Source organism: Diaporthe batatas, assembly GCF_019321695.1.
Source record: "Diaporthe batatas strain CRI 302-4 chromosome Unknown Contig00008, whole genome shotgun sequence".
NCBI classification, from domain to species: domain Eukaryota; kingdom Fungi; phylum Ascomycota; class Sordariomycetes; order Diaporthales; family Diaporthaceae; genus Diaporthe; species Diaporthe batatas.
In genome coordinates, this window is record NW_025408555.1 from 1,501,492 (window position 1) to 1,527,424 (window position 25,933).

The window sequence follows — 25,933 nt, forward strand, 5'->3', positions numbered from 1 at the left end:
CCGCATAGTGCTCACCTGATCGCCCCCAATTGCCGGGCAGGGCACACTTGTGTGCCCAGACACAAGCGCGTATTCCCGGAGTTGTGGTATGACGATGCCAGTCTATTGGTGGTGGACCCAGGATTGTCTGCAAATATGCCGGTAAATGTAAGCCTCGCCTTTACATAGTCCCTGTATGCCTACCCTGGGGTAGCAAACATGGCGCAACCTCGCGCGACCCTGGGTAACATGATCAGCATGACAGGAAATGCACCTAAATCCACCAGTTGATGGGCCCAGGCCACTGGCCGTCACGAAAGGGCGCACATCACAGTCTACATCAAGACCTCGTGGTTTTTCTCGCCCACATTCGTTCTTGCTCATGAGCACCTACGGCCAAGAAAAATGGATGTGCAACAACAACTCGAACGAAATGAATACCTCATGTGCCGTCCTCGTGCCCCTTCCACCAATGCAGCAGTATTCACGGAGATGGACGGCCCTATGCGTACTACCCAAAGTGACCCCGCATCTGTGCACATTGAACGCCTCGAACGCTTTGATTCCGAGAAAGAATCCAGGAGGCAGCATCAGATCAGGTGAGGTCATTTTATGTGACAGGCTTGACCGCGTATCAAGAAAGCAAGACTGACATGTATTCCCCACCCAGTATTGAGATGTGGAAGGAAGCTGACGAGGAGATCACTCAATTATTTGTTTTGATGGCAGAGGTCCGCACGAAAATGGACAGAAAGAGTCCTAGCAACCACTCCCAGTCAACAAGTGTGAACTTGAAACAGTGCACATGGGATCAAGTAATGGGAGAAGTCCATTCACTGTCAGTTAGATGGTCCACGAACCCAAAGAAAGCATCTAAATCGGTGGTGTATTTGGAAAAGATTGGAAAGAATTCAGACGCGTTGAAAGCCTGGCTGGACTTGCTACCGGAAGGTGACTATGGCTCGAGGTATGCAGGCACTATATGCGCAACTGAACGAGGAACAAGGCTAATTCGTTACCTAGCATATGTGGTATTTTTACACTTGCAATTGGGGTGCGCTTAATTTAACACACACACTTGTTCTAAGGCAGAATCCACTGAACAAGGTGGCCTGTGCGGAAAAATAGCTGACTTTATCTAGGCTGTTGGCGCCTTCACCAAGGTAGAGACTATCATCCTCGAAACACTATCAGAGATACCAGAGGTCATGGATGATGCCAAACGGTACATCGAGATATACGGCATATATCGAGACCAGCGTCTTGAGAGAAAAACATTCGAGCTCTATCTGTCCATTCTCACGGCTCTGAAGCACATTATGCAGTTTTTCGCGGACAGCTCTTGGAGTAAGTCCCAGGTTGCACTCCCAGCAATAGTTCAACGCTCGTCTGAGTACTCACGAATCAATATCATTCATAGGCAAGGTATATCAACCCATACTAAAGCAGCAATCATACAAGAGCGATCTGATCGAGAGCTGCAATGATATCAGATTAAAAGCGAAGCGAGTCAAGAACGAAGCCCAGATCTGTATGCAGGAACGCAACGTCAATTTGAATGAAGCATTTCATCTACAGCAGGCTACTTTGGACGATTTGAACGAGAAAGCGGACCGGATCCTCGCTACTTCGAATATATACTATCAACTCATTCGCGAGCTCGAAATTCAGTTTCGTCACAGTTTAGAGCAGCCGGGCAAGCTCAATCCACCTCGATGCTAAGGAGTAAACACAAGCTAACATAGGCCAATTCAGGCTGCGCGGCCAAACATCCGCAAGTCGCTAAGGATAAGAGGCTTTCAGAATATGAACACAAGCGTAAGTGGGGGCTTCTCGTCACCATTGCTCGAGGTTTCATCCAATATGACTAATATTTAACTTTCCCAAGGCGATTTGGAACGGGCGAAAGACTTGCTAGAAGTATTGAGCTACGACCCCGACATCGTTCTTAGAGACACCATGACGTGTCTCCACCTCGGAGCGGCCTTGGAGGAGGCCGGGAAGGCTAGAGCGGCAGCTCTCATCAGGAATCCTATATTCAAGGCATTCCTGACGAAAAGCGCTTCATCCGGTACCCTGCTTATTAACGGAAACGAAGATATCTCCAATGCAGAAGGGGTCTCACCTCTCAGCCTTGTGGCAGCCAGGCTTGCCCAGATATCCGAGCACAACGAGACCACCCAAGGCCTTACCCTGAGATACTTTTGCGCCGAACACAGCCCCTACGGCAAGGTGTATTCAGACTGGTCCCCTGCAGAGTTCATGATGGCCAGTCTTACAGGCCAGCTCGTCAGTCACATGGTGAGCCGGTCTGTCGCGATCGACCTCTCCTTTTTGGGACATGGCGATTGTGATGTTCTCGGGAAGCTCAACCTTAAACTGATGTGCACCGCCTTCTTCAAACTTGTGAAGCAGCTGCCGTCGGGAACAGTCATCTTGTGCATCCTCGACGAGGCCGCCTTGTACGAGACAGATGTGTTGAATCGCAAAGTGGACACGGTTGTCAGGAGATTGGTCCGACTTGTAGAGGCGTGCGATGAGGTTGTCTTCAAGCTGTTGGTTACGTGCCGGGGGCGAGCTCTAGGCATTGGTCAATACTTCAAGATGAACACGTTGGATCTGGACGAGGAAGTCGAAGCAGACGACTCTTCGACCTGGCAGATTGCCAATATCGGGTCAAAGCCGTGATCAAAGGTTGCGTCTTTAGAGACAAGAGCTTGAACACAAGGCCATGTCTATGCTATATACATGAATATGGGAGAATATACAATGTGCATCCCTTAGCAGTACCCGTTTAGCAGATGCTGGTGGCATTTGTCCTGATTGCCAAAACCTGTGCGCCGACCACGGTATCGCCGTTGACGGGCGCCACCATGCCGCCAGCGGTAGTCACATACAAAACATTCGAGTCGCCCGACCTTCTCCCGAACCTGGCAGAAGCGGGCTCTGCGATGGCGGTCGAGTTCAGGTCCCCAGCCACGATGGCGACGTCTCCCCCAGGAGTGATCCTCTGGATGGTGTTCGACCCTCCCGTGGTTATGAAGACGTTCCCGTCGCAGTCGATGGCGAAGTCGTCCCACTGGTCCTGCGAGGAAAGGCTCTGCGCGATTGTCACTGCCTCGCCGGCGGGCGTGCCGTCCTCGGGGTTCAAGGGGATCTTCACGAGTGTGCCCTGCCCAACATTGGAGAAGTACAGCTCCGAATCCCGCACCCGCAGCCCGTCGGTCGCGGCGCTGCCGAAGCCGTACGTGACAGCGGGGGCCGTCTGGGCCACACTGTTGTCGATTGTCACGGCGGAAGCTCCCGTGTCGATATTCACGGCGTAGATCTCGCCCGTGCGGATGTCTCCGGTCATGAGGAACTTGTTGGCCCCGCCGGACAGCACGTCGATGCCGTTCAGGCAGGTTGCGGCCGGCACGTCCGCGAGCTTGGTGACCCTGGGCGGGCTGACGTCGAGGGAGGCGGAGTTGATGACGGCGCCGCCCATGTCGACGCTCCAGATGGACCACGAGCCCTTGGTGCACTCGCCCGTCGCGAAGGAGAAGTTCCCGGCGAGGACGGCGAACACGTCGTCCTCATATTCGGCGATGCCGGTGATGCCAAGGGCCTCTGGGAACTCATGGACGAGGACGGCCTCGCCCGGCACGTGCGGGTCGACCAGCCAGAGCTGTGGCGAGGTGAAGACGTCGAGGAGGATCTGGCCGTTGGTACGGACGGCCAGGTTCTCGACGTACGTGTTTTCCGGGAACTGGTAGATTGTTTGGATGCTCTCCGTGAGGCGGGTGCATGGTTTCACGGCCACTGCTGCGGTCCAGCCGGAGAGCATCGCCGTGGTGGCGACGAAGGAGTTGACCAGCATGTTGGACGAGGGGCCTCCAGGCGTTCTGACTTCCCGATGGCAATATCTGGAAATTTCTATGTACATTCTACTTCTCCAAGCACCGTGGGCTTCGGCTTCTTTTATAGTCCCAACAACTTTATAGTCCTTGCCGAAGATTTAACGAGATGCGGTACATAACTATACACAGTCCGAGGTTGGAAGACTCTTCTTACTCCACCCAGGGGCAAATCGCCATAGTCCACCCGCTCTTGAAACCTGCAGTAGAAAACCGGGGACATCCCTTTTACATCCATTTCCAAACGACCCCATCTGAGGCATATTGTCCTGATCCTCGTCACTGGGGCTATTCGGGCCATCTTCTGATTCGATTGTGGGGCGCAGGATGCCTCTAGCCCACGCAATGCCGCTAACTACGCGATGCGTTGCTATACCAAATCGGGGTTCAGGTAGCGAATGATGCAAGGCAAAGTCTGTTAGTGCCTCGTTGTACCGGCATGGTTCCGAGATGATAGATATCTCGGGCACCTGGGGGTTCGATCACAGGCCCCATGTGTTGTGGGCTTTAGTAGCCGTTGGGTAAAATGGGACAACACTTGAGCCGCAGACGTCCGTGAGTGGATTTTATAAGTCGAAGAAGAATGAGTGGCCCAGGATCTCGGTACCGCATTTCGGTACCTGCAAGTGAGATGGGTCCTCCTGTGGCGAGATCTTGCCGCGGCTCAGCCAGTCCCAAGCTCCACCCATGACGGCACAACGCCACAGGCGAATATAGCGCTGTGAGCGCTAGGAGAGAGAGAGAGAGAAAAGCCATACCGGGCAGAATTTTGTTCACAATACACAGTACAGCCGGATCAAACAACATGCGTTTCCTCGTGAGTCGCGACTCCAGTCTGTGCAGTCAACGACACAGGTCTAGTGTTGTCCACCTGAACATGGCAATCTTGGATGGAGCCTTGGAAAGGCCAGGTCGAATCGGACCGGGGACGGAGCGTTGCGCCACTGAAATGCCCATAATTTTTCTGAAAGATGCGTGTGTGTATCGTTGTAATTGGGATTTTTGCAGGTCTGGCATCCAGCCCTCCAGACTGGAAATTTCTCCTACCGGAACAAGCGAGCTCAGTTCGTCTGACCTCGGCCAATTTTATGTCGCCAGCTAATGAGCAGCATCAAGAGGTGTCTCCATCTCCTCCCGCCTCGCCTCCTCCCGGGATCCGCCAACAAGCGGCGCATCGGTGGGTTCTTCGCTTACCTAAATCCGAATCAGAACAGTTTGCCGTACCCAACAACGCACGGTAGACGATCCCGCAATTTGGTTCGTACCGACACTGTTTACTTTCCTGTATTGTGGCCCCCGACGCACCCACAACATATTCAATTGACTGTCATAGAATGGAGTGAATTATATTTACATCGCAACCACTTCAAAATGTACACATTGCAGAAGAAATTTTAGAACAGCACTACCGGACTGGGCAATCTGTCTGTCGAGCCCCAGACCCAGCAGCTTGCCCCACCACCCAGAACCCGCTGGCACGATGCACACCCGCGACACGAAACAGAGTGCTCACCACCTGTGGACGCCGAAGGTCCTGCGGGCTACCCAGGATCTCAATATCCTCAGGTACCTAACCTTGCAGAACCCCTCGTGCGGGCCAGGACGATACGGCAGAGGAGTTTCAGCCGGACCTCTCCTCATCGGACGACATCCACGTTCGTACCCGAGTTCACGCGGCGCCCGACGCATATTAAGACGCCGGATCTGGTGCGGGTCGGAGTGGAGGCGCACACCTGCATCAGGCGGAAGGCCCTCGGCACCTGACGGGCGGGTCACTACGCCATTTTGTGCTGACGGCGTGAGCGGCTGAAGTGGCGAGGAGATGACGCTGGCGTTGACACTGGACCCCGGGGGGGGGGGCATCACGGTCACGGCAGGCGAGCTGGCTGTGCGAGTGTGTTGGGATGCGGACACGACTGAGTATCAAGCTTCTCATCGGCATCGTATGTCGGCCGACACCAAGAGGATCCGAGATTTGAAGATGTGTAGTAGTCTTTTGTGTGACTAGTGGGATGGGCCCTTTCGAGGCAAATCTCAGCGGTCATCAGTTCTGGGATATAGAGATCATAAAGAAGCAGACTAGCAAAGACTTGATGAGCTCTATTTGATGGATATAGAAGCTGTGGCCTATCTTTATTCTTGAGCTAGCATCTCACACAAAGTTGTATCATTATCGTCCTGCCCCAGCTTAGTTCTCCCATTCCACTTCCATAAGGGATGACCCTATGAAAATTATGATATACGAGGGTAGTCTCTTGTAGGCGGTCCATCTAGGAAAATGTATATCCCATGGCTGCGGAGCGGACAGCCGAGTAGAGCCTTTAATAGCCAACAAGCAAGCGTTACTTAAACTCAGATGACTGACTCTGCACGCATGAAACGACTCGTCGACTTTTCTTCAGTGACATATAATCGTGGAACAGCACCCCCACTCTTCACCGCCCCATAACCAATGCAATCAGTCCACAAAACGCGGCAAGCGAAATATTCCGAAACGCCGCGGCCTCAGCATTGTTCTCTGTCGATGACGTGGCTGCCGAGACGAAGGAACCCGTCCCAGTCGCAGAATTACTCGCCTCTGACGAACGCGATGTTGCAGACGGAGCTGTCTCCGACGGACCCGATGACGCAGACGCAGACGTCTGAGCTGATGCGGAGGAGGTGGGTGTGACCACAGCCTGTATCTTCTCCAGGCCGGCCGTGATCGTCACCTGGCGCATAGCACCGATCAACTCTTGTTCATTGAGACTCCGAGTCGACTCAACAACCTTGATCGTGCCTGTATCTTCAGAAAGTGTCATGTCACAGAGGTACCACCCACTGGTAATGTTACAATGGGTATCCCAAGTGCTTGTGGGTAAGTTAGCTTTGAGTCTGGTCTGCTCGGAGGACATCGTGCCGGCGGAAAGCTCACACAAGAAGTACTTACGTGAATTCAGGAATGGTGTAGAGGCGCGCAAAGGTTGATGGGCCGTTGACGTAATGTCTGGTTATTATTGAGTTTTCTCCAGGGCTCGCGCACTCTCCAAGATCCCACAGCTATCCGGTGTCAGTCAGATCTGGGACGAAACTTCAAGCTCGGAACCTTCTTACCTCGTCGGTGCAGTCGGCGTCACGCACTGGCCTGACGAGGTACGTAGTAGCCTCTGGTGCGGCGGAAACCACGGATCCGGCGAAGATAACGCCGCGGTCCTCGTTGCTGTCAAGAAACAATTCCATGACCGACGTGGTCTGGGCCATCGTGCCGAGCGTCAGACCGGCGGCCAGCCAAAATGATTTGAGTTCCATGATGGGTGTTCGTAGTCTGTTAGGTACGAGGCTGAGTGATACTCTGTTAGCTATCTGCCCGAGTTGTAGACGTCAGTTGCTTGAGGAAAAGGGCAGTCGATTGTTGGAAGAGTCGCACAATCAAGAGAGAACTGGGAAGCTCAAAAGCTCATCGTTGAATTCCTCATGTCCACCGTTCGACCGAGTCTGGTCCTTGGCGCCAATCACGAAGGATTTTGTCAGTCCATTATGGCTTAGCCCTATGCACTTTGAAATTGGCCACCCGGGCAACAGGGAGCCATATCGGTCCACTTTATTAGGCACCCATCGCGGCTCAAGAGTTCATCACGTGGCATATGTCAGATAAAGGTTCCTGCTTCCAAGTTCTGAGCGCGACTGGATTTGAGCTCTCACGACGTCAAAGTTTGACCATGCCAAACGGAGGCCGGCTCAGCAGCTGTTACTGATCTGCACGGAATTAATCGTTGACTACTTGATTAGTTGTAGGGGATAACAAAGGCTGGCCCACTGGCGACCATGCCTCAGGTTTCCGGTGCTTGACTGCCATTCGGTAGAGGTTGTGCCAGACATCAAATGCCACATATTACCACATAGGTACGTTCGTTTAATATGTATCTGGTTTCGCTTCTATTTCGGATGCATCCGAAGATATACATGGTGCCTTCATACATAGTGCACGCCCAAGACCTAGCGGGGATTGGAAACAAAACTACCACCACCCCTGCGAAGAGGATGATTGCCCACACAACATGGCGCATAGGTCTCAACATTGCGCACCACCCGTGTGCACAGCAGAGAAACCGTATACACACTCTTCCCTGGAACTCGGTTTCCAGACATGACCATCAAATCGCCCCCAAGCTTGCAAAGGCTGGATCATCAGTCCATCAGTTGATCTCGCGGTCAGTTCTATTATCGAAGACCCACTATATAAATATGTACTCCTCCTGAACGGTCTGCGCCGCTTGTAGCGAGACTTTTCGGCAACTCGATTCCACTACTCCATACGCTTGTTTTGTGTGATAGCTTCTGATCATGGCGAATGTGGACATGAATTGTGCTGCGAGTGGAGGAAAAATGGACACGGTCTGGTGCTGGTTCCTCTAGAAGGGGCATCGGAATACTGCATTTTTTCACCCGCGTTGAGACCTTTCAGTGGGGGATACACAAGTATGAAGACAGTCTGTGGTCCCTGAAATGTTCAACTTATAACGACGGAAGATATAATAAAGCTACACTGTATAAGATGTAGAACTCAAGTTGAGGAGGATAAGCCACCTGGGCAGGAAGGGAACGTTACAGTAGTCAGCAAGGGTCGAAGAGGCACAGCGAGATCATCACCTACGTATTATACCGCAAGGGATCTTTGCACACCAGGCTAGTGTGATGGCTGTATGCAGTCAAAAAGCGCACACAGGACATATGAAAGGAGATCCAATATCCCATTACACCTGCTCAATCTCAATCCATTTTTGTGTGGTCTTCATCCATAACGACAGATCTCTTGTGGTTTTCCTGCAAGACAATCGAAGATATGCAAGAATTTGAGACATGCTAGGATTTGTCCGTGTGATAGCGGGGGCAAGAGAGTATGCGTGTCCACACCCGAAGGCCGGGAGCGGTGATGCCCATAACAATAAGCCCAGTGTGACCAGACCGTCTCGCCTTCCAAAGTTTAACATGCAGACCTGGGGATGTGTTCGGCGCAAGACCCGACGTTGTGAGCAGCCACGATGTAGAGCGAGTACGTATCCACGCATAAAAAAAATAACGCGGCTCAATCGGGATACACGAATGTGCATGATGACATCGCCCGATAATTGTGGGTCAAGAGTGTGCTCAGGAGCACAATATCGTTGACGACATGGTCTCGATTAGTTTTGCAAAAAGTATCGTTTTCCTGATCAGTCTGTTGTAAGTATGGCTTGAATCCGGCAATCATCAGGCCGAAAAAATAGTACACACCTTCTTGTCCATGGACGCCATTTTGTCTCACTTTCACCCTCGAGGCGATGCCTTTATTGCCGAACACGCCCACGGATACTTTCAAGAATCTTTTTTGGAGGTGTTGCCGGAATTCTGGCCACGGAGTGCAGCAAAAGGCCAGTCTCGCCCGCCATGGATGCGGTGTTCTGGTCTCGGCCATTTCGGGCCCAGGCGGAAGAGGCACGTCAAAGTGGTAGGAAGCGTAAAAATAGTCGGCCATGGGCGCTCGCGTTGCAACGGGCCAACCACCTGGAGGATCTCGGAGGCTTGCGGCGCAGTTTGGAGGGCGGGCGGTTGGCTCAATAGTTCACAGCACAGCAGGGGGCCGGGCTTTTGGGGCCAACGCACCTTTCGCATCCCACGCGCTTGTTGACCTGCGGACACCGAGTTTAATTTAGGCTCCCGAAGATTCCTCAGCTCCCGAACCATCCTCATTGTCCGTCCGGCCGCGCCAACACCTGCGCACGTAGCACGAGATGCATTTGGGCAGCTGAAAACTCAGCTTGCCCTCAATATTGACGTTCAACATAACTGCGCCCTCCCCCCCTCTCCCATCTCTGGGGCTTGACTGCAACCGCACCTCTCATGCTGTCTTTTCGAAGCTGACGGTCAGCCACACTCTATTCCTCGCCATCCGCCGTCAGCACAGGCGCACCCAGCGGAATCCGTGGTCAGCATCTGCACGCCTCAAGATATATCAAACATTAGCCCCGGCATTTCTCAACGACGAACTCACCCAAAGGCTTATCTTATTATTCGAAGAACATGTGGGCAGCGTCACATTCGAGATCGTCGTCGGTTCGTTCCTTCGAACAAGACGACCACGGAGGCCATCACAGAATGGCCAACGAACCCATCTTCTCCCACCGGTGCGCCGTGCCAGCACCGCTCCGGATTTCCCCAAAGCCCCCCTCCAGCAGCAGCAGCAGCAGCGATCCTGGTCGACCGCAGGCCAGCCCGGACCCGAGGGCGACCCCCTGCAACCTGCGCTCCAGGCTACCGGGCCAGCCAGTCTTCGACCCTGCCCCTGCCGAAGGATTCAAGCCCGACAGCCTGCGCGCGGCCAACAGCAAGTGCAGCTGCCCCAAGAGCCCTGCCTCGCCCATGCCGTCGCCGCTCTCGCCAAGGCTGCAGGGCAGCGCAGTGCCAGTGTTCCCCGGCGGCTTCAGCGCGAGCAGCAGCAGGCGCAGTAGCACCACCACCACCGCCAGCCGCGGTCCGTCCCTGGACTTTTCCTCGCTCTTCATGAGGTCCGAGACACTACGTCATGAGCTCGAGACTTGCGCATGCCACCAGGGCGATGCACCCAGGTCCGCCGTCGGTTGTCCTGTGTTGCCTGCTGCTGGGTCTGACCGGAGCTTTCGGAGGGACAGCGTAAGCTCAGGCTACACATCATGCTATTCGAATTAAAACACTTATCGGGACCGCTCGGGGAGTTCGGCGTTATGGGACGGATGCGATTTGTCTTTTTTCACCACTGTCATTTATGCGAAGCCTCCGATGAGAGGAGACCGCCCTGATGAAGGCGACGACAAAGAGGACGCAGAGGAATCTGCTGGCAGCGAGGATGAGAGGTCTGAAGACGATGCTCGACTGCTTAACCATGATGGTTATCATAGGACAAACAAGATACCCTAATTATGAAACTATCTGGCAGATCACGTTGGTCGTCCCAGGGGCGAAACTTACTCCATCATAACTACGCCATGTGAAGTTGGCTCATATTCAAACTGTGCTCGGCTCACAGACTACTGATGAAGGGGCTTTGCTGTATACTGGAAGATAGTTCCCGACCCACTCATCCCGAGTAATTATTGAGTAGTTGACCCTCGCCATCGCCTCCCTGCCTGACAGGAATTCTTCAAGCCTTTTTCAGGTATCGGCCATGTCCGTCCCACCAATATCCAGGGCCGAAGCTTTGCCAGACTCTCCATCGAAGCAATCATGCAGCTCGATTCTCTCCATGTTCTCGGTCCCGAGGTCCGACGAGTCCTTTGATGGGAGTTTCAACACATGTTCCGGGCAAAATTCCAAGGCGGGAATACCCGGTCCATCGATTCGGTTGGTCCATCTGCGACTCTCTGGGCTCATGACGGATATCATGCTGTTTGGGACACCAACACGCGCAACCAACAGACGCAATCATCCTGCCCCAACAGATTGGTTTCTTGAATTCCCTCCAGTGCCCTGAACCCTGGCGGGGACACACCAAGGCATTGCCCCTGATCCAGACGCAGACATCCCGGCCACTTTGTTATCCTTCTACTTGCCTCGTGGGTCTGTCCTCTTGATGGTGCTCAAATCCTTCAACAGTATTCAAATGCATCTTGACCAATGTAAATGACCTCCAAATACCGACGAACTTCATCAGGGGCCCTCCCCCATCTCGGTATGTTAGTTAAAGCCGCTCCTGTCATTTTTGTCAGCCGCAGGACTGTGGAACCGAAAGCAAGCAACCAACGTACGCTTCGAGGCCCTAGCTGTCAACTTGCGAGCTTTGAAACAGACAAGCATCATTGTTATCTCCGTAGCACCGAGAGCCCCGAAGGAACCCTTCACTACCCGAGTCGCCAGCCGGAATTCCTCGTAAGACAAATGATCTTCGACGCTCCAACGCTGACGGAGTTCCCCCACACGTTTGGTCCAGCTGTTGAAGCCGTCTTCTTCAGCAAAATCGGGATACAGCTGGTACAAACCAGAATCGATGAGTGACTGGAATGGAACGACACGACCTCGCCCAGAGATTTCGAGAGACCCTTGAGACAGGTACTCGCCATTGTAGAATTCCTGCCGATCGGTACGGAGGTTGAACAGCCTCTTTGCGTCATGGCCAGCAAAGTCAGTGTAGGCTTGAATTAGCGGTATGTCCCGGGCGAATTGCCCACGGGGAAACTTTTTCGTGTCGACAGCGCAGATGTATATAGAGTTTGGACCGATATTGTATGTATGCTGGCGCCAAATGGCATATTGAATGGCAAAGAGAAGCGAGGAGGTCCACGAAACAAAGTTGTCGGAAGTCTTCGCGTAGTGACATGGCTTGTCCAAATGCTGAAACAACAACTGCGCGGCCTCCCTTCCATTCAAACTCGAGATATCGACTCGTGAATTTGCATGTCCCTTCTTGCTAGCTTCCGAGGCGATGGTCATCCTGCTGTTCAGGCCCGAGCTCTTACTATCCATTACTCGAAAGAGGTAACGCGGTGTGTCTTCCAAGATGAAATAGCCTCTTTCAGAGCTATGAGGCATCTCCAGAGCCCAGGTGTCACGCTGTGGATTGAACAGAGTCGGACCAGATGGATCGTCATGCAAGATGTCGGTCCAGTATCTTGGCCAGGATCTCTTTGTCATCTCGGTTTCGTGGCACTTGCGAATAAACTTCCTTCTATGTGACTCAGCGTAGTCTTCGTCAATTTCAAGTCGAACAATGTGATCGTAGTACTGTTTGCTTTCGTAGTCCGGGTCGTATGGCCATTCAAGGGCCGCTGCTTCCCGCGGGGCAAAATAGTTTTCACCGTCCAGCTTTCCTCCGCGATTCGTTTCGTGAAAGCATTTCTCAATGACTCGAAGGAACATCTTGTCCGGTTCGATATCAGTGTCCAAGATGACCTCACAGGAAATCTCTTTGATCTTTTCCTCGAAATGTCTGATAAGCTTTTGGCAAAGCGCATTAGCTCTTCCAGTGAACAGGATCTTGGAAACAACCCAGTTTTCGAAGAGTCTTGTACACGCTGCACGAGTCTCATTAAGTTGTAGCTCCAGGCTTCGAAATTGGTGAAGAACCCTTTTAAGATCCATCAGCGCTTGAGTGGTGTCATGGTCCTGCAGGCGAGCCTCTTCTCCAGACACCAGCAACTGAACCGATTTCATCTGGGTTGAGACCCCTTCACACATCGTTTGGAGTGTCTTTAACACTGAATGGAGTTCATTGTGTTGGCTGTCGAGGTCCAAATTCTTCAAGGAGTCACTCAAAGAGTCCATGTTCACACCTGAGGTTGTATTTTGCTCGAAAAGATGTCGTTACTGTTTTGGTGTACGGATCAAGATTATTTCGTGAATGGGATTTCTTCAATAAGATCTGTTGCGGGGTATCAGTTCAATGTTGCTGCCCGACCAACTCAAAGTGTCACACTGCAGGTGGCTGTGCCAACTGCAGGGTAGCTGCATGTTTATGAACCCAAACTGCTTCGATTCGTCAGCCAAGTCTCAGGCTGTCGTTGGCATCTGGATCCCGGTCATGAATCTTGACCGGTGCTTTGACCCTACGTGCTGTCTAAGTGGAGGGCGATCAATGTTATGGTTGTTCACTTTTTTCTGCACGACTCGGCAGAGAAGAAAAATGTCTGCATGGATTAACACAACATCATATTTAGATATTTTCTTTAGCCAGGGAGCATTGAAGTAACACAGGCAAGTTCTAAATGAAAATTCGTTCAAGTAAATGCTCCATTACGAAGCCTCCGTGTGGTGCCACTGCCAATCTTCGTGTCTCAGCCTCATATGCCAGCCCAGGCGAGTCCCATCAAGTGTGAGCAAAGAGAGCTTTCGACCTTTTGTTTATTGTCATAGACACTCTTCAATAGTTCCAAGTTTTGTTTGAAGGGACTCGGTAAATTACTACTTGAGAACTCCAGGCTAGCGCATTTCCTACGGAGTCTTGGATGAATGTTTACAAGATAGGCTCTCAAACTTCGTAAAACTGCATCAGTCTCTTGAAATCCGGGTCATCCGCCAATTGTGAGGCAGTTAGACGATCCTCTGGAAGATGACAGAAAACCTTCGCGATGAGCGATAGGGCACAAGCCTTCTCAACTGCGCTGATGTCCGGTCGATGTTGATCAAGGAAGGCGCTAAATGTATTCGTCGGCTGCATCTCTCGATCCTGGTCGTACCATGAGCCTTCGATGGGCTGTCCGTATTCAGGAGCGTCCCACCGGCCCTTCCAATGCGCAGGAAGCGGGCCCAGGCGCTCGATGATGCTTTGCATTTTGTGGGCGGGATAGAGCCCAGGGAACAGCGGGTGGAAGCCTCCCGAGTAGAGGTACATAAATACGACCATGTAGCTCCATATGTCGCTGGAAAAGCTCGGTTCGAAACCGTGGAAAAGTTCAGGCGCGCAGAACTCAGGCGGTGACTGGAGTTTGACAGGTACCGCGGTGCCTGAATCGACGAGGATGCCGAAATCGCACAGATGGGCGTGGGAACCGACGAGACTGGCCGGAAAGGTAGCTGGCTCGACGAGCTCGCCAGGCTTGCTGGTTTCTACCCACATCCTTGCCTTCCTCGGGCGGCCTAGAAGCTTATATTGGTCATCAACCGTGAGGTTATGGAACTCGGGATCAATATCCCAAACAGTGTTGGCAAGTATAATGTCTGCGAGTGTTCTTTGTGTCAACGCTCGTCCATCATTGTCTATGAACATGTAATAGACTTCAGCTGGTATCCATGGATGCGCTCAAACATACCTCTATGCACAAAACCAGCACTATGGAGACTGATGACGGCTTGTAAAAGATCTTTCGCTGCCGACATATAGACAGCAATGGGTCTTTTGCTCTTCATAAGGTACGAACTCAAGTTCGGGCCGCGTAATGGGAGTACGAGCACATGATGCTCACCCTTGGATCCCTGAAGCATGAAAAAGTCCTGGCAGAGGACAAGGCGGGAGTGATCCTGAGCACGATCCAGAAGTTTTCTGTGTATTTGATGCTCCTGGGCAGCAGCGTCTGATGAGCTGAGCACCTTGAGAGCTACATTCTTGTGCTCCCTCAAGTCCCGCGCCAGCCAGACAACAGAGAAGCCGCCGCGGCCGAGCTTGTGGTCGATACGATAACGTCCATTGTGCAGGGTCTCACCGATGCAGATAGGATAGAAGTGGCCGCTTGCGTAAAGCCCTTGATCCTCGGAAGCGAACTCGACCTCGCCTTCGTCTTCAGAGTCCACGAATTCGCCATGATCTAGCTGATTCTTAAACGGGGGCGAGGTTGGTGATCTCGCGTCGACTGACGATGCCGTGCACGCTTCAGAGTCCATCGCAACCAGCCTGATATGTTGCTTCTCGAGATTGAACAAGGCCAGAAAGCATTTGCTGTTACGGGAATCGAGAAAGTGGATGACTTCTTAGGTGTATCCGGGTGTTGTCAAAGAGTAAGTCTACTCACTCAGACAGAGCAAAAGATGTAGTCCAATGCCTCAAAGGTGGGCGACGCCATCTCCACCCAGAAGACACTGTGATGGGCCTGTATCTACATTCACTGGATCCACGATTCACATATAATGGGGCCTCGTTGGTGGCTGGGCTGTCGGGTGAGTCATCCGGTTGACATTCACCGTGGGTGGCAGTGTTGAGTTGAGCCAACACTCAGGACAACCCCACCTTCTTCCAAGTCAATACCTGCGACACAATCGTCCGCGATGAAAGTGTTCTTCCGAGCCTTTATAGACACTCGTAGGCCGCGAGAAATCTTGTCATTCACTCACTTTCAACCTTCTAAATCGACCAGCATCGCCCAGCGTGGAGGAAACGCTCGGGGAACCCCTTTCAATCGAGCTTCGGGTCAAAATATGTGAGCACCTTGAATTCAGAATAAAACCTTTCAAAAGACCACAAGAGGATGGTGATTATGATTACTGCTTCGATCGTGTCGGTCTGGCAAGGGCAGCTCGCGTCAACAGAAACCTCATTGCCATAGCTAGCTACGTGGTCGTTTTACCACAGCTTGCGGATGAGTGTACGTGTCACCCACCGCTTAAAGTCCGACGAGAACGACAGGTGCCAGGTCGCACTTAGCGAAGGTTTGACGAGGCTGGGCTGGAATGTACGCAAGTGTACGGAGAAGGGATGGAACTCAGCTGATGACCTTTTCCAATACCAATGGGTGGCCCTGGAAAAGAGAATGCCCTAGAGGTTGGAGATGATACCGGTGGTAAATGAAGCTACTGTTGTCATGGAGCTATATCTGGCTGCTTGTTCCATACTGAATGCAACGAATAATTACAACATGAGCACGCAGCAGCCAATTTTTAACTCCCAGCTCCTGGTCCACCACGCGCAAGGCTCACACCGACCAGAACCACCAGCTAGACAACACGCCGCGCTTCCTAGCCTCCCGCGTCGTGGAGTCCGACCCGTTGGTGAGCAGTATAGCAAACGCCCACTCGGCAGTGGCGTTGTGGGGCTCCGTCAGGTTCGCCTTCATCCAGCAGCTGTGCTCGGTGCCGTTGTCCCCCTCGAGGTAGCCCCACCCGGCGCCGGTGCAGTTGGACTGCGAGGCGCAGGCGTCCATGCACGCGTCCATGCTCGTCACCTTGACGCTCCCCACGTCGACGGCCTGGTCGCCCGAGAAGTCGATGCCGCAGTACTGCTGGAACCGCTTCGAGTCCGTGTCGGCCGTGTACAGCGTGTTGTTGGACCCCGGGCAGGTGATGTTGGACGTGTCCGCCGTCGCCGAGGCCGAGGCCGAGGATGATGTTGACGTGGCCGTCGCGGATGGCCGGGCTGTCACGTATACTGTTGTTGCTGCTGCTGGCCTGGTTTTGCGATGTTAATGTTTCATGCATTCTCGACATGAGTTCTGACGGTCTGGCTGAGATCGGTGTCTGCACTCACGATTCTGTTGCCCTTGCGAGGTCGGCTTTTGCGTTGCGCAGATTCCTTTGGCTCACGCCGAGGCCGGCGCTCAGCCCGATGACCGCGGCGATGAGGAGGAGGAGCGCGGCCATCAGGGCGAAGCACGAGCTTCGTCTCGTCCCGGACGATGCCGGAGCTGTGGATGTGTGTGCGGGCTGCGTATACACTGCGCCCGGGGCCACGTGGTGGCTATAACCAGCGGGGTTGTGCCCATTGCTGTATGCAAATTGCTGTTGGTTGGGGTTGTATCCCATGTTCTGAGGCGGCACTCCCATGTTGTGACCCTTTTCGATGCCCTGTTGTGTTGGGTAATATTGCCCTTGGGGCTGCTGGTATTGTGAGTCCATCTTGAGCTTCGCTTTGCTTGGTGAGCACTGCTTGAGAAAACGCTGGTGTTCCCCTTCTGGATGAGGGCTCGGAGCTGGGCCGACGAAGGAAACCACGCGAAGATATTGAAACTACTACTCCTATGGGGTCGCCTCTACCCTTATCTCTTTCCATCGACTAGTAATGCAGCCCGACATCCTTGCGCATCCTATAACCAGACCTCTCAAACCTTGGTCCCGATGAAGGAATATAGTGAAATAGGTGGCTTTCGAGACATAGGCATAATCTGCAGCCCCCCGGCTAGCGCTTTCAGCTCGCGCCCAAGGATTAGACGCGAAACTCTGGATCAAGACAGTGGACAACCCCCTCTGAACCTTCGAGGCGCTCTGGTTGGTCCGGGAGGCGGCTGAGTAAGAAGCCTCTGTTCCAGGCAGCTGTTTAACAGAGCTGTTTTTAGCACCCGTGCTACTGTAAAGACTGCCGTGGTGGTATCGATGCACCACTGGCCACCCTTGTCAGGGCTACATCGGCCAGATCCTGCAGAGATAGCGGGAGCTAATGGGCAGTGGGGTCTCTCGATCGCTTGCAGCCGGACTGTGCCTCCGGGAAGGCTCTAGACTCTGGCAGGGCGATGGGATTCTGGGTTCTCTTCGACGATTTATCTACACGTTGATAATTGGTTGCGGAGTCGGCTGCGGCCATGGCGTTCGCATATCTGATTCTATGCTCAAAGCCGTGACACCAAGGAGCACGCCTAACCCATGCTCCGCCCCTCGGCCCGGCACGCGTCCCGTTGTCTGAAATTACATGCCTTCCACGCTGTGATCCTGGTTATGGCAGGGGAACGGAACAGCAAAAGCAGCCACGTCGGCCTCCACTCTCCTCCGTACCGAGCCCCTCAGAATTCAAAGTCGATACTCGTGAGGCCTTGCTGCTGACGCTTCCTCCGCCGAGGAGAGCTGTTCGAGTTGGAGAAGACACGGTGGGCTCATCAGTCACCACTCCTACAATCTCCTAGAATTGCCGTGGATTAGGGTAGCGATATGAGGTTGAGAGGGTTAATTTTCCCACTGCAAAACCTCTAATTGGTAACGATCTCGAAGCCAGGCTAGGGTAAAGTTTGCTACGCTAGGTTGCTCCATGGAACATCTGAAAGCCTCTGTTGCGATTCTAAAGGAGCCCCGGGCCGAATCCTCTTTGACTGCATCGTTGAAGGTTTATGGGATAGCGAAAAACAGTCAATGATACACTCAGGCTCTACTACACCAGCAAAGGGTTGTTGCACAATGACGGAGTACCTTTCTGCCATACACGAGCGCCCATGGGCAGTTCAGCCTAGGAGCCGCGGATGAGCCGGTATTGTCCATGAGCTGCTGCATGATATGATTCTGACAAGTTTCTAAAGGATATATACAGTTGCATAGTACTTGACTATGGAACTTGTCTTATGTACAAATGAAGCACTATAATTGATTGTGAAACCGCTTGTCTGTTTTCAGCCATGCATAGGCCTCGACCGGCCCCAAAGTTTATGAGCATGTCGCCACCGCGCCTCCCGGTGCCTTGTATGTTGTAGGATCGAAGCCGTTGTAGAAGTTGGGAATGTAGATGTTGCTGTCGGTAGCCTTGTAAGCGCCAGGCAGTGTGATCTTAGGGCTGCAGGTCGCCGAGTTTCCAGTGACGCGGAGCTGCATGCATCCGATGTAGAACTGAGCGCCGCCTTGTGTCTGCGCGGCGTGGAGTGCGAGCATTTCGCTGCGGAGCTGTACAACCACCAGTCAGTCAGTTTGCTTTCTCTTAGGACTAGCGACCAGGCATTTCGGGCGAGCTCCTGGGGGAATGCATACCAGGTAATCGCCACTCGCAAGCTTGGCGGGCAGCTTGAACTCATGCGTCATGTTCACCGCCATCATGATCTCGTTCGCCCACTTGCCGTTAACATAGTCCTGCTCATCAACCTTGACCCACGAGCCCACCCCGGTGGCCTGCGAGGCATCGGCGACGGGGCCGAACAGCATGTGCGTGATGGGGCCAGGGTGCGTGGACGAGTCCCACTGGACCTTGATGGTGTCGCCGGCCTTGGCGGCGATGGTGGTCACGCCCGAGGGGACCGTGTTGCCGCCGACATTGCATGTGATGTCGTTGCTGTTCACATCTGTGACTGGGCTGTTACTCGGAGCCTTGCGGATTCCGACCTCGTAGCCTGGGGAGACGCCGTTGACCCAGAACTGGTGGATATTCTGGTGTGCAGTGGCTGCTGCAGCCAGCGTGGAGACGAGAACGACTGGAAGATACATCTTGACGCGACTCGACTGTCAGGGTATTGGTTGTTTTGTCAGTTGCCGTGATCAGTCACTGAAAAGTATCTTGATTGTGATGACTTGATCAGCCAAGGCGAATCTACCCATATAAAAGTTCCGCGTCTTGTCTTATATACGACATGTTTCCTACAATCTCGATAATTCTATACTACCGGCTCCACGGGAAGGCCCAAGGCTCATCCAAGTCACTTGGAAGCCCAAGGTGGATGTGATCTGATCAATCCGAAAATGGAAAGCCTTGTACAAGAGATCTACACTTGCCGACTGGACGGAAAATCGAGGCCGCTCCACCAAGGCCGGGCCGTCATGCTCCGTTTTAATCTACTTGACGCCCATGAGCCTTTGCGCCTAGTCGATAAGTAGTCATTACCAGGCCACAGTATCATACCCTGAAAAGAGCTTCCGATGCAATTCAAGTTAAGTGTGGGCTGGGGGACGGACCTCGGGACATAGAAAGTCTCCAGTCATCCCTTTTGAGATTCAAGGAGCCAATTTCTCCCAGTGCCGAATGCAGCAGTGCCGGACATGGCCTTGGCATTTGATGCACGTGTTGTCGGTGGCATGCCCGTCCTCGTGCGCCATTCCAAGAATAAGAGGGCAAAAGACCCAGTCCTGCGTACTGCGTACCATATAGGAAGTGCAAGTGTATAGAAAGATTGTGTGTCAAATGAAGGATCAACGTCACCTAGACCGCCCGAGTCAACAGTGAGCTGCTTCTCCGAAGTGCTGGTGAACCAGGCTACTTAGTAGGTTATCCCACTATCAGATATCCCACCGTGTCCCCCAATCTTTGCCGCATGACAATCAATGTCCGATGAAGCACTATCATACAACAACGACTCACTGTCCACGGCAATCTCGGATAGCACTTCCGGGCATTTCGGTCGGTCCTCTCCTTACATCATCGCCCGCAAGGACAGGGCCGTGAAATTTCTGATGCTCAGGTCTCCACACCAACCCGTCCGGGATTCCGGCCAGACCCACCGGCAACTGCGTGAGAATGGAGATGATGTCCATGGGAGCGCAGGGTTTCCAACAAGGCCTGTTGGCCCAATGGCAAGGCGTCTGACTACGACTCGTGATCATCACGGGAATTCGACATCAGGAGATTGCAGGTTCGACCCCTGCACAGGTCATAATATCTCAAGGATGTTTCAACATCCTCTTTTGTCATTTTTGCTCACTCTGTTCTGGCCGCCAGAGCATGCGCATCACATGTTAACACATCTTGTTCGTGCTAATTTCTGCCAGCTGTCTTTGTTTTGTTTCACCTTTGATCACATCCGATCACTTGCTTTTTTAGGGGTTGTGTTGAAGGCTGCTCTTGGTCTGAAATTGCCTCTTGACATTTCTAATAATGTACTACACCCTTTTGATGAGTTATAGTCACAGTCTTGAAACCAAACATCACCCGTTACGCTACCGTCATAATCGAGAAACGGCAGGCTCCAATCGACGCTCATGAATCCGCTATGATGTCGGTGTCCTTCTCAATATCACTCGTCTTGTGCTCCGTCGCTATATGATCCACCAAGTCCTCAGGCGTCTCGCACAAGACAACCACCGGCGCAGAGTCCCCTCGCGGCCTCGCGCACAGCGCACATGCGTACTCGCCCAGCGGCGTGTGGCACTTGACCACAAACCTCGCAGGGATCCGGATCGTCAGCTTCTTGCCCGACCGCTCCGTCACCGCCACCACCTCCTTGCCCGTCCTGCTGCGGCCGCGGGACACCGCCGTATCCCCATTCCCTGCCGCCGCAGCTGGCGCCGGCGGCTCTTCCCTCTTTTTCTCGGGCGGCGGTCTCGATGACCTCGGCGGCCCGGGGCTCGGCGCACGCGGCGGTGCGGGCGCTGGCGGCAGCTTGCCTCTGATGTGGAAGTCGACGTCCCACATGTCGTCCGAGTCGACCGGTATCCGGTGCTTGCACGCCGGACACCGGCTCTCCCGGCCTGGGTCGAAGGAGCGGGATAGCGGCATCCCGGGCGAGCGTTGTAGGTCTGCGCTGTACCGGCAGAAGAAGTCTTTTGTATTTCTCATACTCGAGGATGACCGTGCGGGTGGCGGCGGCGCCTGCGATCTTGATCGCGGCGGGGGCAAGAGAGCTCTCGTTGGAGGGGGCCGCCGCGGCGAGGACCCGCGGGAGCTGAGCTCGATCACTTCGGCTTCTGTGATCGCGGGGACCCGTGGGGGTGGTGCGGACTGCAGCAGTCTCTGGTACTGGCCCTGCAATGCATCCAGGGACCCATTTCTTGCTGCTCTGGAGGCGTAGACCAGCTTGTCCACGCCGGCGCGGTCGATCTGTCGTCCGCTATAAAGTGCATCCTCGAGGACGCCAACTGAGAACTGGTCAACAGCTGTCACGCTATCGTTCGAATCAAGTGATGGTACGTGCAGAGCTAGGAATGGCCATTTGGTGGACCCAGGAGGCCTTGTTTAGATCCCCCCACGAGGAGGCTCATGGCACATCGCAAGTCGGAGCATATCACCTGCATGTCACTTACTAACGGTTTGTTGGAGCAGGATAATCTGCTTTTGCAGCTCATTCTCCGTAATCACTGTCAAGTCGTTAGCCAGAACATGTGCAGTGCGAGGTTCATCCTGTCTCCGTTGCATTGAGATGGCAGTGTTTCATCCCACACCGCAGATTGGGTTCGCTGCCGCATGAGAGATCAGCGCTGTCACTTACTATCGCCGACTGCAAACCGCCGGCCGAGTCTGTCATAACCGACCTCATATTCTTGTTTGATCAAAGGCCCGGAGGTAGTGAGATTTCTCTCGAGCTCGTCTGGCTTTTTCTGGTCATTCTTCCCGCCGGATTTCATCTGCTCGATCTGTTCCTTCAGCTTCTTGATCTCGCTGTCCTGGCCTTCATCTTTCTTCTTCTGCCCTCCAGTCAACCGTTCGTAAAGGTTGTGTGAGGCTGCAAAAGTTCCAACAAGCGTGGAGACAAGCGTTGCTACGATGAAGGTTTTCTAGTATGGTCAGCGACTTCGGAGATGCCCACAAAGCGCCCAGCTTTGCACTTCCTTCATCCTACTCGGCGACTCACTTTGAGGCTTGCCTCCTCGATCATATTTGCGTAATTCATATTGACCTTATCCGGCACCAGCACCGGCATTGCGCTGGGGACATCGCAGGAATCTTCATAGAGTGTTGAACGTGGTCTGGTCAGGTGTGGTGATACAGAAGCAAAGAGTAAAGTTGCAGCCCTGAAATTTGAGGGAAATTCTCAAACCACGCGAACGGATGATCTAAATCCGTACTTGGGAAAGTTTTGGGCTCTCCTGGAAGTTTGAGTCGGGCGACATGCCAAGCACTCCGAACGATAATGTCACGGGTTCAGCCGTGTTTAGAATTCACCTCTGCAGACCAGACACAGAGTATTCGGCGCCTCGCGAAGACGGACACTGTTCCGATATCGACGTTGGGTCCTCGGAACTGCGTGATGCCCAACCACCGCGCTACGAGCTTCTGTATTTTCGTTGCGTGATTTGAGCTTCTTGACCGAGCTGATAGGCGGAGTGCGGGGATATTCCTGGCTGACAAGATGACGTTTCACCGCACCCGGACTAGAAATCCGTACTCCGTACATACTCCGTGCTCTGTTACCCATTCACATTATTAGCCCGGCGCCGAGCCAGAGCCCCCAAGATGCTGACCTGATCAGAGCCTAACCACAAGAGTCGAAGCCGCCCCCAGACAGATCGCCGATGACCAGCCCAACACTTCGGGCGCTGATGCCAATTTCTCCCAAGGCCCGGGCCGATGTACAGCCATTAGCCGGGGTGCGGACCGTTGCATGTAACGCCATGCTGCCACCCAGAATAACATTCAAACCCGTCATGACTCAGTGCTGAGGTGCGTCGTCTAGAACGCGCTGTGCATCCCTGGAGATTATCTCTTGCTCGATCATGGATGATATCAGCTGACGAACCCACCACTGGCAGTCACGGATTTCCAGACGTACGCGGCCCTGCTCGGGAGACAGTCCGATTAGCAGGATTCGCCAAAAGTAATGCAGGAAACGAGTTTGGGGGTCCAAGTTTCTTGAGGGATTCAGATCGACATTGATCCAACGTACATCTTTCGAGGCGCCCCGGCCGAGGCTTCGTCCAGGCGCGTCGACTGACAGTGCCAGCCGTTCCAGCTGATTGCATGCCGTGGCATCTTTGCCATCTGGCACAGGCCTCTCGAATTCGATGAGGTTCTTTGCTATCGCCCCCAAATTGAGCACTTTCGGCGGTTTCTCTGGGTCCTCGCTGGGAATGTATCCCCTCTCGAACTCATGCGCGAAGCCGTTCAGAGGATCGCCTCGAACGTTGACCACAGTGCCACATGTCGGTCTTGCTTGGTCTGGTACGAAAACCGCCCAGTGTGCGTGGAACAACGGCGATGGCAGATAGCAGAGGAGGAAGATGTCGACCGTTCCAGCATCGATTGCTGGGGCCGATGATGTCGATTCGCAGTTGTGGTCTTGAGTGTCGGCCATGATGGATCGATCAAACACTTGGAATGTCTTGCGCAAAGAGTGAACCAGCTTCCAGCAAAATGTTGAAGACTCGCTCACTTGATAACGAGAACGCGTCTGCGGCTGCCTGAGAGCGTATTATCTCGCGTTGCTGTGCCACAAAAGGTCTGTTGCCTGGGACGCTCAGCCACAACTCCATGACTGGACCCACTTTTGACTCTCTGCTGCACCAAGCAACCAACAAAGACTCAACACCTCTCTCTCAAGCTGACTTTCATGTAGTCACCAAGAGCAAAAAGAACTCCCACGCCCGGAGTCGAACCGGGGTTACAGGCGAATGCATCTTATGGTGACAAGCCTGTGTGCTAAACCCCTACACTACGCGGGATTGCTTTGGTTGAAAGGGAGTTGGAAGCCTGGTACTAAGTAGGGGAGTGCTAGTGGTTGAGGGAGCCCTGAGAGGTCCAAAGATCGGATGAAAACTTGGCCCATGGGTGTGTGGTGCCTCATGATGACAGTGGCATACCTGACATACGCATCTCAGCCGTGAGTCACACCGTGCCCCTTGATAATTAGCATACATACTTTGTCTAGGCTTTCAATTAGGTGATTGACTTATTGGGGCTCACCCTGAAATTCCTTTTAAGTACCGTTACAAAGACTCGCAAACAACTTCAGGGTTGGACACCTTTGCTATTGTAGTCTCAGTACCCTGGCCGGGTGGGCTGAGCATCGGCATGCTGGGAAATGACTTGTATTGTTTGTACAGAGAAGTCAGGGACCTTAGATTAGACATGGCTCATACAGGGGAGTTTGTCTGATAACAATTTGCTACCTAGGTATGTATCGAGCTGGATCAGAGGCGATCTAGGCCGAGCTTGCTTTTGTCTTGGTGGATGAAGCATTTCTGTCCCCATATGGAATTTCGCCACTGCTGGATCTTTCCCACCATCAATTACTTCCCATTGCAATCCTAGGGTGCTGTCAAGAACCCAAAGACACCCAAATGCTTCTTTCTGCCACCCGCTGCGATCATGACCATGGAATCTGCCAAATTTCTTAGAGTACCAGAGAGTTCAGAGTGCCAGCCAGTGATTGACATTTTTTTTTTTTTTTTTTTTGAAGGGATACATAGCACAACTTAATCATTTTTAGACACTGCGTAGGTCTTTAGAGTTATGATGTTGGATGCAGCAAAGTCCACTGGCTGTACGATACGACAGCGGCGTAGTGCTGGGCAATCCGAGACTCCTAGAATTGCTGAACTTTTTCAGGTGGAAAATTGTTATACAAAAGCCTCTCGACTCTTTGTCAAGCAGTTGTTTCTGAAATTGATGGCACGAGTTAGAACAGGAACTACCAACAACGACGTCAGTCAGGGTTCATTCAGCTCATGCGGCCCTTCGTTTCGACGACTTCCTGCTGTCCGGTCCACTGACCACCAGAAATGGCCGTCAACTGGCTCAAGACCACCTGGGCGATTACAAAGTCAGAAGTAGACACCACATACCGGTACCCACCATGAAATCCCCGAGAGCACGCTCCCCATTGCCGTTGTCGCGCTTTGAGAAGATCGTTGGGATGCCACCAAGCCCAGGTGAGACTGTCGTCACGAGCACGGGACTCCACTATTGTGCATCTCTGTTGTCTGTAATCTCAGGCTTCCAACACTTACTATTCATAGTCAGGAACGCAGTCAATTTGCTCTGGTCGGTATGTCCAGCTCAGGCTCGTGATAAATGCCCAGCTAGCACGATCTCCTGTGCTTGTGCGAACAGAGAATTGGCATGATCCAGAAGCAGCTTGAACTCGGCATCTAGTCTCTCACCTGTGGCTTCTAGACTCATGATTCGCAAAGAAGTACACCAAGGTTGCATCCGCGAGTGGTGAGGGTCTGTCTGAGAGGTGGTTTTGGTTCTAATCCCCATACACATAAAAGGGTTGTAAAGATGCGGCGGAATTCATACACCCTGGACTAAAAGAATTGTTCACTTTAGTGAGTTCATTGTGGAAGAGTACTGTATTCTCTTTCCACTGTTA

General features: G+C 53.0%; 8 protein-coding genes across 8 annotated transcripts; 2 read left to right on the forward strand and 6 right to left on the reverse strand.

The window, feature by feature from the left end:
• Positions 1-384: 384 nt before the first annotated feature.
• On the forward strand, positions 385-4,277 carry KVR01_007330 (uncharacterized protein; the record flags this gene model as incomplete). Its single annotated transcript, XM_044783969.1, has 10 exons — positions 385-578; positions 650-710; positions 780-946; positions 1,003-1,033; positions 1,122-1,326; positions 1,400-1,660; positions 1,735-1,797; positions 1,868-2,213; positions 2,253-2,456; positions 4,271-4,277. 10 exons carry the CDS (start codon positions 385-387, stop codon positions 4,275-4,277), a joined length of 1,539 nt encoding a protein of 512 aa, XP_044643583.1.
• A 1,678-nt stretch (positions 4,278-5,955) lies between these two features.
• Positions 5,956-7,313, reverse strand: KVR01_007115 (uncharacterized protein). Its single transcript, XM_044790979.1, has 3 exons — positions 6,969-7,313; positions 6,805-6,914; positions 5,956-6,725 (listed from the first exon to the last, which is right to left on the reverse strand). Exons 1-3 carry the CDS (start codon positions 7,161-7,163, stop codon positions 6,311-6,313), a joined length of 720 nt encoding a protein of 239 aa, XP_044643368.1. The 5' UTR covers positions 7,164-7,313; the 3' UTR covers positions 5,956-6,310.
• Positions 7,314-9,552: 2,239 nt separating this feature from the next.
• Positions 9,553-10,807, forward strand: KVR01_007353 (uncharacterized protein). The gene has a single exon (XM_044782445.1). It carries the CDS (start codon positions 9,915-9,917, stop codon positions 10,557-10,559), a length of 645 nt encoding a protein of 214 aa, XP_044643606.1. The 5' UTR covers positions 9,553-9,914; the 3' UTR covers positions 10,560-10,807.
• A 3,023-nt stretch (positions 10,808-13,830) lies between these two features.
• Positions 13,831-15,179, reverse strand: KVR01_007431 (uncharacterized protein; the record flags this gene model as incomplete). The annotated part of the gene is made up of 2 exons (XM_044782784.1): positions 13,831-14,558; positions 14,612-15,179. The coding sequence occupies 2 exons, from the start codon at positions 15,177-15,179 to the stop codon at positions 13,831-13,833; spliced, it is 1,296 nt and encodes a 431-aa protein (XP_044643684.1).
• An 887-nt stretch (positions 15,180-16,066) lies between these two features.
• KVR01_007234 (uncharacterized protein) lies at positions 16,067-17,343 on the reverse strand. Its single transcript, XM_044788084.1, has 2 exons — positions 16,756-17,343; positions 16,067-16,676 (listed from the first exon to the last, which is right to left on the reverse strand). Exons 1-2 carry the CDS (start codon positions 17,121-17,123, stop codon positions 16,205-16,207), a joined length of 840 nt encoding a protein of 279 aa, XP_044643487.1. The 5' UTR covers positions 17,124-17,343; the 3' UTR covers positions 16,067-16,204.
• Positions 17,344-18,632: 1,289 nt separating this feature from the next.
• Positions 18,633-19,400, reverse strand: KVR01_007575 (uncharacterized protein; the record flags this gene model as incomplete). Its single annotated transcript, XM_044786190.1, has 2 exons — positions 18,633-18,866; positions 18,951-19,400. 2 exons carry the CDS (start codon positions 19,398-19,400, stop codon positions 18,633-18,635), a joined length of 684 nt encoding a protein of 227 aa, XP_044643828.1.
• A 1,483-nt stretch (positions 19,401-20,883) lies between these two features.
• On the reverse strand, positions 20,884-22,498 carry KVR01_007618 (uncharacterized protein; the record flags this gene model as incomplete). Its single annotated transcript, XM_044789867.1, has 5 exons — positions 20,884-21,345; positions 21,697-21,761; positions 21,927-21,980; positions 22,112-22,397; positions 22,475-22,498. The coding sequence occupies 5 exons, from the start codon at positions 22,496-22,498 to the stop codon at positions 20,884-20,886; spliced, it is 891 nt and encodes a 296-aa protein (XP_044643871.1).
• Positions 22,499-23,272: 774 nt separating this feature from the next.
• KVR01_007192 (uncharacterized protein) lies at positions 23,273-24,236 on the reverse strand (the record flags this gene model as incomplete). The annotated part of the gene is made up of 3 exons (XM_044791414.1): positions 23,273-23,398; positions 23,507-23,941; positions 24,180-24,236. 3 exons carry the CDS (start codon positions 24,234-24,236, stop codon positions 23,273-23,275), a joined length of 618 nt encoding a protein of 205 aa, XP_044643445.1.
• Positions 24,237-25,933: the final 1,697 nt, after the last annotated feature.